Genomic DNA, 14,344 nt, shown 5'->3' on the forward strand with positions numbered 1-14,344 from the left:
CTTTTTCGGTTTTAGGCGTGCTAAACTTTTGTTCATATCCATTCACGAGGGAAGGAAAAAGTTACATATGTTTTCGAAGCTAGAAGGCACACACCCTCCTCTATCACTCTTCTTCCTTCTCTATCTGCTCGTAGAAAATATATCGAAATAAAATGGATAATGATTTAAATAGATCAATTTTACGTAAATTTTTATAAAAAAGTAGATCTCACTTTAAAAAAAATATATAACAAAAAACAAAATTAATTAAATCTCATTTTTTTAATAAAAGACGAGATTTATACTTACTATTACTCAAATAGAATAATGTTATGTTGCCCGAATCCCGTGCCCCAAGTGTACATATAAGTGCATTTGTTTTCCTTAATTTTTTTAGCATTTGTCTTTTTTTTTTAAAAAAATATTTAAAAAATAAAAGAAATGATATTTATACACGTATAGTCAGAAAATACGCAAGTATAATATATTTCTTTTTAAAAAATAAGTAAATATAAGATTCACATGAAAAAATTAATTTTTACTAATAAATTTTATTCTATTTAAAAAGAATATATAACACTTACACAATTCATAAATATTGTGATTCAGAAAAAGCTATGGACAAATTGTGGCCCACTTACCAATCCTGTCATTGTTTGTCATTTTCCGGTTTAGGTGAAAATTCATATCCCAATTCAGCAAATTGATTACCAATTCTAAGGTGAGTCAAGACTCAAGAGCTAGCCTGAGCAAGTATGGGCTTTCTTAGAAACCTCTTGGATTATTAATGGTGGTCTTTGTGAATTTGTACATGGGTTAAGGAAGAAGGTGATCTTTTTAAATAAAAATAATGTTCAAGAACGTGTTCCACACTCTTACAAAAGAGGTCAAATAACCTGTATCAGGAAAACCAAAGAAAAGTTCGGATGGAATGGGATGCCTCCGATACCTAAATCAAGATAAGTTCGTGGAATGTTATTCAATTGCTAATGATATATGCAGTAGTACTGCTCCATGTTCGTGTCTATTTTTCTCTACAATTAATAGATTATCCCATTCGAATAAGCAATTGAATAACATGATCTCAACTTAAAGTTTAAACAGTCTAGGAGTAGTACTCCAATTAGTAACTCGTATAAAGATCAATGTTTTCATTAAAAGTATAAAATAAAAAACAAAAACAAAACAAAAGAGAGATATATTCTTACGTACTGACTAAACATGCCCAGATTACTTTACTTCGACAGAGGTGAGAATGTCCTACAAAAGACGTATTCGCATGCACGTGAAGATGAGGATCGATCATTTTCACATGAGGTAGGTGAGAAATCTTGGAATAAGTACTTTTAGGTCAAGTTAATATTTAACTTTGAGATTAGTCTTGAAAAATATTGATAGATAAAGTTAAAAAGTTGTAATTTGAATATATTATTTTTATTTTAAAGTTTATAAAAAATTGTATTGATTTTTGTGTTTGAAAAATAATCAGATGAAGAGTTTAAAACTTTATATAGAAAAGTATTTTATATTTAAATAGTGTTTGAAAATAAAATTATAAGAAAATTTGAAAATTTTATATAGTACGGGACATGCCCGAAGGAATTTTACGATATCGTGTACGGATAAATTATAGATTAAGATCATGCATGATTGTTCTCTTAATGATATATTAGTAAATATATTATAAACAGATCAGTATATTTTTCAAATTATCACCGGATGAAATATCCTCCATATGCTATATAATATACATCATGAGTACCAAATCCCATGCACATCAGTAAAATCTTGTTTACTATTCAATTTGAATCTTAGAGGTTTGATAGATTTTTTTTACATGAGATTTTAGATTATATTAAGTCGCGTGTTAGGTGAGAAGGAAGAAACAATCAACCCAATTGTATATGAGTCTCACCTGTGATGCCTATGGGTGGCTTGATGCTATACATCATGAATACCAAATTTCACATCAATCAAATCTTATTTACTATTCAATTTGAAACTTAGAGGTTTGATAGATTTTTTGACATAAGATTTTGAAGTTTTGATTAATTATGTATATGGGCTTCACCAGTAACGCTCAAGACACAATTTTTTTTTTTTTTTTTTTTAGCGATATATTATTTGTAACGCTTTAAGAGATGCTCGAGACACATTTAGATACATATTTCAAAATAAATAGTTAATGATATAATTAAAGCCTTATTAAAGTTATTTTAAAAAATAAAAATTTCTCATTTTCAATTAATATGTGATCTCATATACAACATATCTTTATCATTTTGTATGAGGTATCACATGATTCATATCACCAATCCCACGTGTTCAAATAAAATATTACTCACAATATTTATGGGTAGATACAATTTTTACAAAAACTTATGCCTCGTTTAGATGTTGAGATGAAATGAAAAATTTATAAATGGTAGTAAAATAATTTATGAATAGTAATAAAATAGTTTGAGTTATGATGTTTTATGAGATTTGGGGAAAGGAGAGAGAAAAAATTGAATAAAAAAATTATAAAATTAAAATATTGTTAGAATATATTTTTTTTAATATTATTTTTATTTTGAGATTTAACAATTTGAGTTATTTTTTATATTTTGGTTGGAAGTTCGAAAAAATTGTATTGATTAAATAAAATTATTAGATGAAAAAGTTAAAAAGTTAGAAAATTAAAAAGTATTTGTGTTTGAGTGGTGTTTGGATGTTGAGATGAGATGTGAGATAGATTGAGACCATCTCAATATCCTGGGCCTTAATCTTTCAATTATTTTTTTTAAAAAAATTTTACTCATCATCCTCACACTGCATACTACACATAATTTTTTTTTTCTCTTACTAAATATTTGGTGTATGTATGATGAGTAAAAAAAATCAATTAGTTTAAAAAGAATAAAAAGAATATATAATATATGGTGTGTGAAGATAATGAGTAACAAAACTCTTTTGTTAAATAAAAAAAACTACCATACATTTTTAATGTCCAAACATGGGCAGACATATTATCAAAGATTTTCTTTTCTTGGATTTCATTAATTCTCACGTGCCAAAATTCTTGCTGCCAAATCACAACCTCCCGAATCAAATCAATTAAACTTTGTTTAGATGTTAAGATAATTTTAGATAATTTGAGTTGGTACGTGAATAATAATGTTTTAGAGATTCTATTTAAATGTGTTTGAATTTAAATATATTAATATATATATTTAAATATATGAAGTAAGTTGAGATAGATTTAATTTTTATATAAAAAAATTAAAAAAATAATAAATTCCATCAATAATTAATTTAAGATGGATTAAAATATGCTTGACATCCAAACATAGTCCTATTCCCGAGTATATGGACATCATTCATAAAGTAAGAAACGAATTTCACGTGCTGGTGAAAAATTGTGACCGACCGAGTCAGCTGGCTTCAAGTTGTGGCCCAAACCCAATAGTTCCCCCTCTCTTTTTATTTTCTGGATTTTAACTTTTCTGCTATTCAATTAATTTGCCTATGAAAATTGAGTAAATGATTTACACAGTTTTCAAATATATAAATTATGCGCATTCATTTTTTAAAAAATAAATAAAAAATAAATCACAGTTGAGACTCACATGAAAAAAAAATATATATATTCTTTTAAAGATCTGACGCTTACTTTTATTTTTATGTAAATTAGATGATTATGTAGAAATATAGATATGGTATGTGATATCCGCAAAACGGGATTGATATATAAATATATCGCAATATTAAATATTTTAAATTTACATATTTCATCTATATCTTTTCAAATTAGACCATTCAATTCAAACATAAAACATCATAATAAATTTTCATAAAGGGCTCTTGAAATATTTAATTTTCCCCTGATAACGCCAACCGTCTTTATGTCTTATTTAATGCTTCCGTTCTCTGAATTCAATGGGAAATGATAAACAAAGTTGAAGATCTTTCCCCAAGGAAAAAAAAAAAAATGGGTTCTGGGTTTGCATCTTCATCTTGGAGCCTCTTCCTTCATCTACTAATCATTATGGTAATCTCGAGATTGTACTTGATTCTTATTGCACTCTACATGTCTTTTAGAATATATGTTGGAGTAGTACTCTCAATTTTGTTTTTTCCCTTTAATTCTTGATTATCGATTAATCGAAACTCTGAGTAATAATATTTGCTTTTGGAAGTTCTTGACTCGGATTTTATCGTTTGTCATTCACTGTTTATGTTCGTAAATCTTCTGCAGAGTGCTCATGGAAGTGGAGCGAGGGAGTTGACCAAAAAACACCCGGGAGAGTTTATAGATCATCATGATCCTGCAAGCAAGCATGGAGAGTTGGGAAAATCCATGTTGGGATATCATATGGATGATGATATCCATATAAGACTACGTGATTCCCAGCACCATGCCATGGATGATCCTGCTGAGCTAGACCATGATCATGTTCATCAAGGAACGCATAGAAAGCATGCTCATGCTTATCGGCCTTCATCCCACATGGATCACATGGATCCTTCCTCCATGATCTTCTTTACATCGAAGGATCTAAAGGTAGGAAAAAGAATGCCCGTCTATTTCCCAAAAAGGGATCCTTCAACTTCTCCTCACTTGTTGCCTAGAGAAGAAGCTGAAGCAGTTCCCTTCTCATCAAAGGAACTCCCACACCTTCTTGAATTCTTCTCCTTCTCCCGAGACTCTCCCCAGGCCAAAGCCATGGAAGATACACTTAGACAATGTGAGAATGAACCCATCAAAGGAGAGACCAAGTTCTGTGCCACCTCCTTGGAGTCCATGCTTGATTTTGCAAGTGGCACTCTGGGGTTGGATTCCAACTTCCGAGTTTTGACAACTTCCCACCTCACCAAGTCAACCACCCTTCTCCAGAACTACACTTTCCTGAAAACCCCAGAGGAAATTCCTGCTCCCATGATGGTAGCATGTCACACCATGCCCTACCCTTTCGCAGTTTTCTATTGCCATAGCCAAGAAAGTGAGAACAAGGTGTTTAAGGTTGCCCTGGGTGGTGAGAATGGAGATAGGGTGGAAGCTCTTGCTGTTTGCCACATGGATACCTCTCAATGGAGCCCTGATCATGCGTCGTTTCGCCTTCTTGGGGTTCAGCCTGGGACCTCCAGCGTCTGCCATTTCTTCCCAGCAGATAATCTTGTCTGGGTTCCAACAAAGTTGTCAATTTAGTATTCTGATCAAAATGCATGCGCTTGTTGAAGTTTTACTTCTGAATAAATACTTCTGCGCAATAATGGTAGTTTCATGTAAATATTTTACAGTTTGTAGCGTATCAATGAAATGAATAAAGTAGTGTTTCCTTTGGCATTTACATCTAATTAGACAGCCAGTGCATTTTGATCAGTTGCACAAATCAACTCAGTTCAGCAGATATGCAGCTGGCATCGATTATGTAGCAACAGCTGAACCATCTGCACATTTTTCTGATTCTGTTAAACCAACCGATTGACAATAGTTGTATAATCTCATTCTACTCCTTAAACTTCTCCAGTTTGTTATATGTAACTCTCTATATATTACGATTGAATACAAAGTGAAAAGATTTGAAGTCAATCAGTTTAAAACATTCCCTTAGTTCTTTATGTTCTGTTTATTTTCCTTACACATTTCCCAACCAATATGTCTAGGATTGTTTATCTTTCTCTGTTTTCATTTTCCCTGAGTTTTGCATAGTTCTTCTACATTGACATGGTTCAAGGACCCCCATAAATAGGAGGTTCTTAAATGATCTATCGAATGTACATTTAAATTACGTATCCTATATATTAAAGCAAGTGCTTTAAGTTTAAATCTGAATTTGGTAGTATTTAGTAATCATCAAATTTAAAAGCTCTTTCCAGCAAATGAAAATGGGTTGTCCTGTTCATAACAATATCTGACCAACTAATCACATAAAGTAGGAAATTTGATCAGCGTCTTAAGCGTCTATCTGATTTCCCTTTCAATAACGGCCATCATTTTGGTACCCATTTCACATTTGGGTTGGTAAAAGCCATCACTCATAATGAACAACATGCAAAGCACTAACCAAGGCGTGGGCTGCATCATCTGTACACTGTTCACACACCAAATAGATTTGCCTTTTGTGCAATGTTTGAACCGACTGAAGATCGTTTTTTTTATTTTGAAGGATAAACAATGTCGGGCATGACACATTCTGAAGGCCCACCATTGACAATTCGGTGATGATCATCCCTTTGAAAACTCCTAAGCACAAAGAATTGATGGGCAGAAGCTTTTCTGGGAGGAATAACATTCATAATTGTATTGAATTATTTTCAGGATTTATAGCTTTTCTAAGGATTTTCACAATATTGCAAAGAGAACTAAAACCTCCAAAGAAACTTTGCCAAAGACCATTATATAGAAACTATTGCCAATATTTCAACAACAGAGCAAGATATTGTAAACCAGTCAATATAGATTCAGCCCTGGATCAGATTCAGCTCTGTGTGGCTCTTTTGTTCAAAGTCCTCGACACAAGCTGGCTTCTTCTCATCTTTATCCTCAACGTGGGCATGATATATAATAGCATTAGGAGTAACGTCAAAATCTTTAAGAAAATGATCATTTTCCCTGGCATCAGAGGCATATGGAAGATCTCGATGCAAAAGGCCTTTGATTGCTTCTGGGATGGGTTGGTCTTTCATTATGCTTTTCCAGTAGTCTCCTGGGTCTCTTCTGGCATCGCTGAGGTTGACAAGCACAAGCTATTGCACAGAAAACACAAAGTTCATACAAACACAGCTTAAAGAGGAGATCAAAGTTGCTAGATATGGAAAGCTCACCAGGAACAGAGAAAAGAGAAGCAAGAATGCAGAGATAGACTTCATTATCTCCTTGTCTGCACGCTCTTGGATTTGTTAATCTGAATGGTGCTACGCTCATCAACATCTGACTAATATACCTTTTTATAGGCCAATTTCAAGGATCCTTCTTGTGGACCTCTAGCTGCCCTTGATAGATCGTCCATGTGTATTAATTTGTTCTTATCTGTAGATATTCGCAAGATGTAATTTCCATTGAGGTCACAATATATATATTTTTTTCACCATACTTGAAATGAATTTTATCAAAACGTTAGAATTCCTTTCCCATACCAACCAGAACACAAGATCTTTCTCAGGTTAAATACTGTTGGTATTTTTTTTAATAAATAGAGTTTTTTTTTTAATAAATACTATTACGGTGGCATTTGAAATTGAGAAGGGTCATTCACGTGTTTTTATTCTTAATCCCTTAATAGTTTTAGAGAAAGGATAGTCGTAGTCGTTTAAGTACTGCATAATTATTTAAAAAAAATTAATTTTCTAATAATAGATTGTATTTTTTTTAAAAATGACTGTATAACATTTATATATTCTACTACTACACGTAACATTATTAATAATTTTAATGATTCAAGCGTTACGGTACTTTACAGAGTTAGCTGCCATTTTTTTTTAAAGAAAAATTATGTTTGACCATTGTGGGGCTGGTTGTTTTCTATCTTTAGTTTTTCATTAATTGGGTTAACGTTTATCTCGGTTGAATTTAATGTTTCAGTTACTCAATATTTTTTAAGTGGCCGAACGTTGCTCAGTTTTAATTACTCATTATCGTCTGTTTTTCAACCAAGCTGTTTGAATTTTTTATCTTTAATTCTGTCACTTAATTTCTTACCGGCTCATGTGTTAATGCTTCAGCCGTTTTGTTTATATTAATTTGGGTGTCTTTATTCTTTTGATTGCCCAGTTTCCGATTCTCTTGTATAACGTCTACTTTTTAAAAAAAAAATTAAAAAAATTAAATCGAGGTTGGCGTCCATAGTTATTGCTCATTCAAGAGTGATTCTTTTTCTTTTCCCTAAAAAACTAGTGTGTATTTTTTAAAATAGAAAGAAAGACAGATTTTTTTAGATAAAAGAGATGTGTTTTTACTAGTGGAGTTTTGGACTGCAGAAATGGTTCGAGTTATACGATGATCAGTTAGATTGTTGTATCTTGAATTAGTTGAAAACTTTATATACCGCAGAGGGCTTGAATCTCTTTAAAGAGAGTGATATTTTCATGCTTCAGTCTAAACTAATTTAGTTTACATATTATTTTATTATAATTTTTATTATATTATTATGTATTCTACCAACAAATACTTTTTTTTTTTTTTCTCGTGTTAATAACACAAGATCCTCAGCTGGACCATCCTTAGTTGCTATAGTTTTTATTTTTATTTTTAATAATATATATGTTATGGACCAAGTACATGGTCAACTGTCTGTCTTACCCAATATGAATGCAAGATTATAGGTTGAGTTAAAACGAAGACATCTTTAACAAATCATAGAGTAAATTAGATCCATGTGAATATCTACGTGAAGACAAGATTGCAAGATGGAGGGTGTACTCTAGATGAAGTAATAAGCCTGATCCGTTTGTTTCCCATGGAGAAAAAAAAAATGAAAACACGCCCAATTAAATAGAATTAATTAAATTAATAATTGATTTAAAAGTAATTGGTAGAAAGTCCAGCTTTCATTTCCTCGTAATTTGAATGATGCAATAAATAAAATTCGAGCTGTCTTCAAGACATAATATTCAGAATATTCGGTAAAAAAAAAAAAATCATTCAATTATTTCCATATCAACACATGGAATTAAAATATAAATATCTACCTGTAGATCTAGATGTAGATTTTTCGTCTTTAATTTAATCGTCGAGCAGTACTTTTCCTTCTATGAATTTTAGGTATAGTTAGTTTGACTAGTTTAAGAATACTCTATTATTATTTATTATTATTTTTTATGTATTTATTATTATTTATAAAATATCTTACATCAGTTCACTATCCAAATACAATCTTAAATCTAAAAAAAAATATTAAAAAAAATGTTGTAGGCGTTCGGTTATTAAGACTCATATAATTATTATAATTTTTTAATTTTTTACATAAAATATAATTAATTTTTTAAAATTTTAAATAAAAATTATATTAAAAAAATATTTTTTAATAATATTTTATTTAATTTTTAATTTTTATCGCATCTCGTTCGTACATTTGGTATTAGATCTTCCGCAAAAGTCAACTTCACATGGGGGCATCAGCCGCATAACGTCGTTTCTGGGAAATATACTTCATTCTCGAAGCCATCACATCCTGGTGTGTGAAACATGAGAAAAGACAAGAATGCTATTTTTGTAGTTTGATTTATTTTTAAAATGGTGTTTGCTTCTTTGACTTTCATGTTTTTCTCAAGTTGGCTAAGAGGAATCCAATATCATTTTGGGAAGAAAATGGTTCGATTTCTTTGTTGCTTAGCTCCCTGGAGCTTTGTGATCATAGCTACTACGGCTTAAAGTCAAACATGTTATCAGAAACATATCAATAACAACAACAACAATAATAATAATAAATAAATAAATAATTTGGGGACAAAAATTACGTTTTAAAACTGAAGAAGAAGCTGTAGACATTATGTTTGTATTGCAAACATATTGTCAAGCATCTTCAATGCAACATAATTCTATCAAATAAAAGAAAATCAATAGATCATTTTCAATGTTTCATGTCAATTCGTGACATTTTTTTTTTTCCTGCATGCATGCGGCCTGTCAATTCACGACTCAAATGACAATATAATATGCAGCCTTACGTGGAAAGATAGAGGATGACCTCCCAAGAGTAGTGTCTGATCACTTGCATCTAGAAACAAAAGACTACATGCAGTCACAAATATTCAAACCAGAACGATGAAATTCAATAGACTAACTTATTATTACTACTGCTTATATATTCACATTCCGAGAACCAAATAAGACATTGTTTACTCTAGCATGACCTCAAATTGGAGATGTAAATGTAATGTTACACAGCAAATTAAGCATATCGATTAGGAAGGCATGCAGGTTTAGAAGTACAAGGAAAAGAAAGAATCCAAAGCATACGCGAACTTGTCATTTCCTCATGAAGACTACTATAATCTTGCCCACAGTTTGCAGCTCTCTAATAAAATTGGTGGCAAGTACTGTAATTATTTTACCTGCATCCTTGTATTCTCAGCCTTGGCATCAAAAGTGGAAACCTGAAGAAGCTAAAGTATGTAGTAAATTATTTCATGAAAAGGCATGGCAAACCGTACTAGAGGTAAGGCCAGGATAGGATACGAAATGAATCTTATTCATGGCACTGGCAATATCACAGATGCCTCCAATGATGAAACAAGAACTGTGTTCGTTTTCAAACAAGAACAACATGTCTTAATTTGTCACGATATACAATATATACCTATTGAGCTGCATCTTCAGAAAACCTAGCATCAAAAGGAGCTGAAGGGTGGGAATGGGAAGCACCAGTTCCAGAACCATGTTGTAGTTCAATCACAAGCCATCGAACAATCTTACTCGTCTGTTCCAACTGTACTGCACTAATGCGTGGGAGACCAGTATTGGCAGACTGCCCTGGCTTCCGAGCCAGTGAGCCAGTTGCTTCATCCACAAGGCACTCTGATCCAATCCTTTGCTTCACAGACTCCATGAACTCGTCCGCTTGGTCACAAGCAACTCTGAACAAATCCCACCTCTGCTTAAAATTTTCTAGAGCAGCATCTGTGGCTGCTGTTTTCTGGGCACCAGAAATCTCCTCGGCTTCAAGCACATTAGCTGCTGCAACCACAAACTCCTGATATGCATTGTTCAGAGAATCTACTGTGCTGTCCATTTTGGGGCTCTTTGGCTACTGCAAAAAACATAAATAAATAATAACTGCATGAAGTCTCTAGTCATAAGAAATTAACCCGGAATGAAATATGTGAAGCCCAAAACAGCACAAATTGCAAAGCGTTTTGGGTGAAGTGGCAGTTTCCAACAGCACCAAGAATTGGTTGTATTTCGAGGAACTTGTTCATAAATATGGAATGTGGGAACGGAAGCCTATTAAAGGGTTTTTCTGAACAAATAAATGCTAAATGAATAACAAAATTAAACATACAATTGTAGTCACTAAATAATCAAATTTTCAATTTGAATCCTAAAACCCAGGATGAATCACAAACCAAAATATAAATCCTACCAAATACCGAAATCTAAAATCCAAAGTGAAGATATACCCAGCGAACCATCAATCTCACCCGCATCCATATCTGTTACTCTCATATACAAATAACCAGTTTACCAAGCCAATGGCAAAAGCTTCAGAAGCACTCAGCACAAACACCAGAGCAGAGGCGCCAAATATTCTGCAATGAAGGACATGGCACACGGAAAATGCCTCAGGAGCACTCAGCAAATGCATGCATCAGAAAAGAAGAATGGAATATTCTTGTAACAGAAATGTACTACATCGATACACGTGTCACTAGTCTAGAAGGAAAGATTGTTATGGTTCTGTGTATATATACATGTAAATGCCAAAGGCAGAGGTGTGTGAGTCCACTGCTATTATTCAATATATTTCGCCCATTGAGGCATTTCACAGAACAGTTTGTAGGCTCTCCTAGTCTCATGCTTGAATAAAATTGAACAGGCTGAAACCGTTAGTACACTGAAAATATAAGTGTTTCTCCAAGAGTATAGTTGGCACTACACAGCACCATATGGCTTGATTGGCAAACAAAGGAAAAACATGTAGTATAAGCCCAACCCTGTCATAATTCGTCATAATTGTGAGCCTGTGGCCTAAAAAAAACCCGATTTTCAAATTTCTGCAGCTAAGATCTCAGGATTTCAAAGACGTTACAATTTCCAAGTTGTGTTAGTAACTACCAACTGCGTAAAGAAGGAAGGGAAATCTTCTTGTATTCATTCAACTAATGAAAAATTACACGTCTTTTTATATATACAGAGAAAAAATGAGCGGGAAAATTAAAATTATCTAATCTCTAATACACTCCCCTCAAGCTAGAGCATGAATATCAATGATGCCCTGCTTAGACAATAGGGCAGAAAACAGAGGGAAACCGAGATGTTTTGTAAAACAGTCAACAAGTTGAGTTTTTGAAGGGACATGAAAGGTACGGATGAAACCAGCTTGTATTTTATCACGAACAAAATGCAGTCAATCTCTATATATTTAGCACGTTCGTGAAAAACAGGATTGGAGGCGATGTGAATGGCAGCTTTGTTATCACAGTATAATGAAGCAGCAGCAAGAGGTTGAACTTGTAAATCAAAAAGCAAAGAGGAAATCCAAACCAGTTCACAAATAGTGGTGGTCATGCTTTTTGGACTTCTAGGATACAAGAGAAGTACCAAGAAAAATACAAAAACCAGTTATAGAACATCTAGTATCATTACATCAAGCCCAATCAGAATCTATGAATGCATTCAAGTGGATAGATGAAGTAGCAGGAGAGAAGAGGCCTTGACTCGGAGAAGATTTCACAGGTACTGTAATACTCTATATGCAGCATGTAGATGAGGTTGCCAAGGGGAGTCCATAAATTGGCTATGAACAAATGTAATATCTGGCCTAATTATGGTAAGGTACAATAATCGACCCACAAGTCTTCTATAAGCTTTAGCATCATCAAGAAGTACACCATCAGACCGAGACAATTTAACATTTTGCTCCGTGGGAGTCTTGACTGGTTTACAACCCAAGTAACCATTATCTGATAAAATTTCCAAAGCATATTTTCTTTGTGAAAGAAATATGCCTTTGGAGCTGCATGCAACCTCAAGTCCTAGGAAGTATTTCAATGAACCAAGATCTTTCAACTTGAATTTCTATTCAAGAAAAACTTTGAGAGTATTCATTGCCTTGATATCATTGCTTGCAATTAAGATATCGTCAACAGACCAATAAGGCTATGAAGGATGAGCCTTGAGATCGAGTGAAAAGAGAATAATCAGCTTTAGTTTGTGTAAAGCCATGTTCAACAACTGTGAAAAAAAACTTAGCAAACCACTGATGTGATGCTTATTTCAATTCATACAAGGATTTATTTAGTTGACACACTCTATTATCTCCTTTGTCACCAAATCCCAGGGGTAAAGACATATAAACTTCTTATGTCAATTCAGCATGTAAAAAAACATTGTTGACATCTAATTGGATTAGATGCCAACATTTGATGGCTGCAAAGGCTAATAAACACTTGACTATAATCATTTTGGAAACATGTGAAAAAGTATGAAAGTAGTCAATCACTTCTTGTTGTGTAAAACTCTTAGCTACCAACCTAGCCTTATATCTTTGAAGAGTACCATCAAATTGATGTTTGATCTTACACACCAATTTGCATCCAATTGGGTGCTTACCGTGTGGGAGGGTGGTTAAGGTCCAAGTGTTACTATTTTCTAAAGCATTGATTTCATCTGCCATAACAGTCCTCCAATAGGAAATTTTTACAGCTTGGTGATAAAACTAGGGTTCAAAAGTAGAAGAAATAGCTAAAAGCATTGGCATTGTTTTATCTATATGCAAATGCAAAATCACATGTTTTGGAGATTGTCTTTGCCATTCAAGAAAAACTCTTATATTGGATTATGCATATTGAGCCAAAATAATAATAAGATATTATTTTTATTATTATTATTAATTTTTTATTTATTTTGCAATTAGCACACACTACAAATATGTTGAATGTAAAGTGGGAGAAGAGAGAAAAAAAAATTAATAAAATAGCATTTGTAGAGTGAACAGTGCAATTGCAAAGTTGCTTGGCACTATTCATAGTTATGGGAACATTTACATATGCTTAATCCAATGTAGTTAATTTAGTAGTCTAAATATGCATGCAAATATGTGTTTGCATTTGCATATAAATAAACCAATGTCAATGCTCTCATATGCTTTGTGAGAGGGAGACAACCAAGAATAAGAAGGAAATGAAGAGATAGGATATTGCTTACCCAATTCAAGACCAGTAAAATGAATTGAGGATGAAGGAAGGCAAGCATTAGAAGAAGTCAAATGACAATGGTAATCTTGCAAATAACCAGGTGGCTTGTGTGCTTTAGATGATCTTCGACATGAAGTGGATGGCAGTGAGTTAAAGGGATCTTGAGAGGAAGTTGGAATGGATGAAGAATGTGATTGAATAGATTTAGAATAATTGGGAATAGGTTGAGGAAAGACAATGGGTGAAATAGAGTAATCTGAAAGATTATTAATGTTATGAGACATTGATTTAAATGGAAATATGTGTTATGAGACATTGTTGTAAATGGAAATATTTTTTCGTGAAAAATAACATCATGAGAAACAAAGATTGAATGGTTGTCAATGTCATAGAGTTTGTATCCCTTAGAAGCAAGATGATAACCAAAGAAGATGCGACGACAAGCCCTTGGAGCAAATTTGGATCTATTATGTGCTAGAGTATATCCATAACATGAAGGTGATTTTCAGAAGAGTAAATCATAAGGAAT

At 32.8% G+C, this 14,344-nt stretch overlaps 3 protein-coding genes across 6 annotated transcripts; 1 reads left to right on the top strand and 2 right to left on the bottom strand.

Moving 5' to 3' along the window:
• Positions 1 to 3,905: 3,905 nt before the first annotated feature.
• On the top strand, positions 3,906 to 5,441 carry LOC109003297 (BURP domain-containing protein BNM2A-like). The gene is made up of 2 exons (XM_018981383.2): positions 3,906 to 4,009; positions 4,217 to 5,441. Exons 1-2 carry the CDS (start codon positions 3,950 to 3,952, stop codon positions 5,165 to 5,167), a joined length of 1,011 nt encoding a protein of 336 aa, XP_018836928.2. The 5' UTR covers positions 3,906 to 3,949; the 3' UTR covers positions 5,168 to 5,441.
• Positions 5,442 to 6,094: 653 nt separating this feature from the next.
• LOC109003300 (organ-specific protein P4-like) lies at positions 6,095 to 6,940 on the bottom strand. Its single transcript, XM_018981389.2, has 2 exons — positions 6,787 to 6,940; positions 6,095 to 6,708 (listed from the first exon to the last, which is right to left on the bottom strand). The coding sequence occupies exons 1-2, from the start codon at positions 6,829 to 6,831 to the stop codon at positions 6,424 to 6,426; spliced, it is 330 nt and encodes a 109-aa protein (XP_018836934.1). The 5' UTR covers positions 6,832 to 6,940; the 3' UTR covers positions 6,095 to 6,423.
• A 3,205-nt stretch (positions 6,941 to 10,145) lies between these two features.
• On the bottom strand, positions 10,146 to 12,455 carry LOC109003299 (mediator of RNA polymerase II transcription subunit 32-like). Of its 4 annotated transcripts, none has more exons than XM_035686427.1 (3): positions 12,266 to 12,455; positions 11,080 to 11,208; positions 10,146 to 10,709 (listed from the first exon to the last, which is right to left on the bottom strand). In XM_035686427.1, exon 3 carries the CDS (start codon positions 10,689 to 10,691, stop codon positions 10,260 to 10,262), a length of 432 nt encoding a protein of 143 aa, XP_035542320.1. In that variant the 5' UTR covers positions 10,692 to 10,709; positions 11,080 to 11,208; positions 12,266 to 12,455; the 3' UTR covers positions 10,146 to 10,259. The 4 variants fall into 4 exon arrangements, with proteins under 4 accessions (XP_035542320.1, XP_035542319.1, XP_035542321.1 ...); XM_035686426.1 differs by having other exon boundaries at positions 12,164 to 12,455; XM_035686428.1 differs by lacking the exon at positions 12,266 to 12,455 and adding an exon at positions 11,371 to 12,131.
• Positions 12,456 to 14,344: the final 1,889 nt, after the last annotated feature.

This window comes from Juglans regia, chromosome 16, assembly GCF_001411555.2.
Source record: "Juglans regia cultivar Chandler chromosome 16, Walnut 2.0, whole genome shotgun sequence".
Taxonomy (NCBI): Eukaryota; Viridiplantae; Streptophyta; class Magnoliopsida; order Fagales; family Juglandaceae; genus Juglans; species Juglans regia.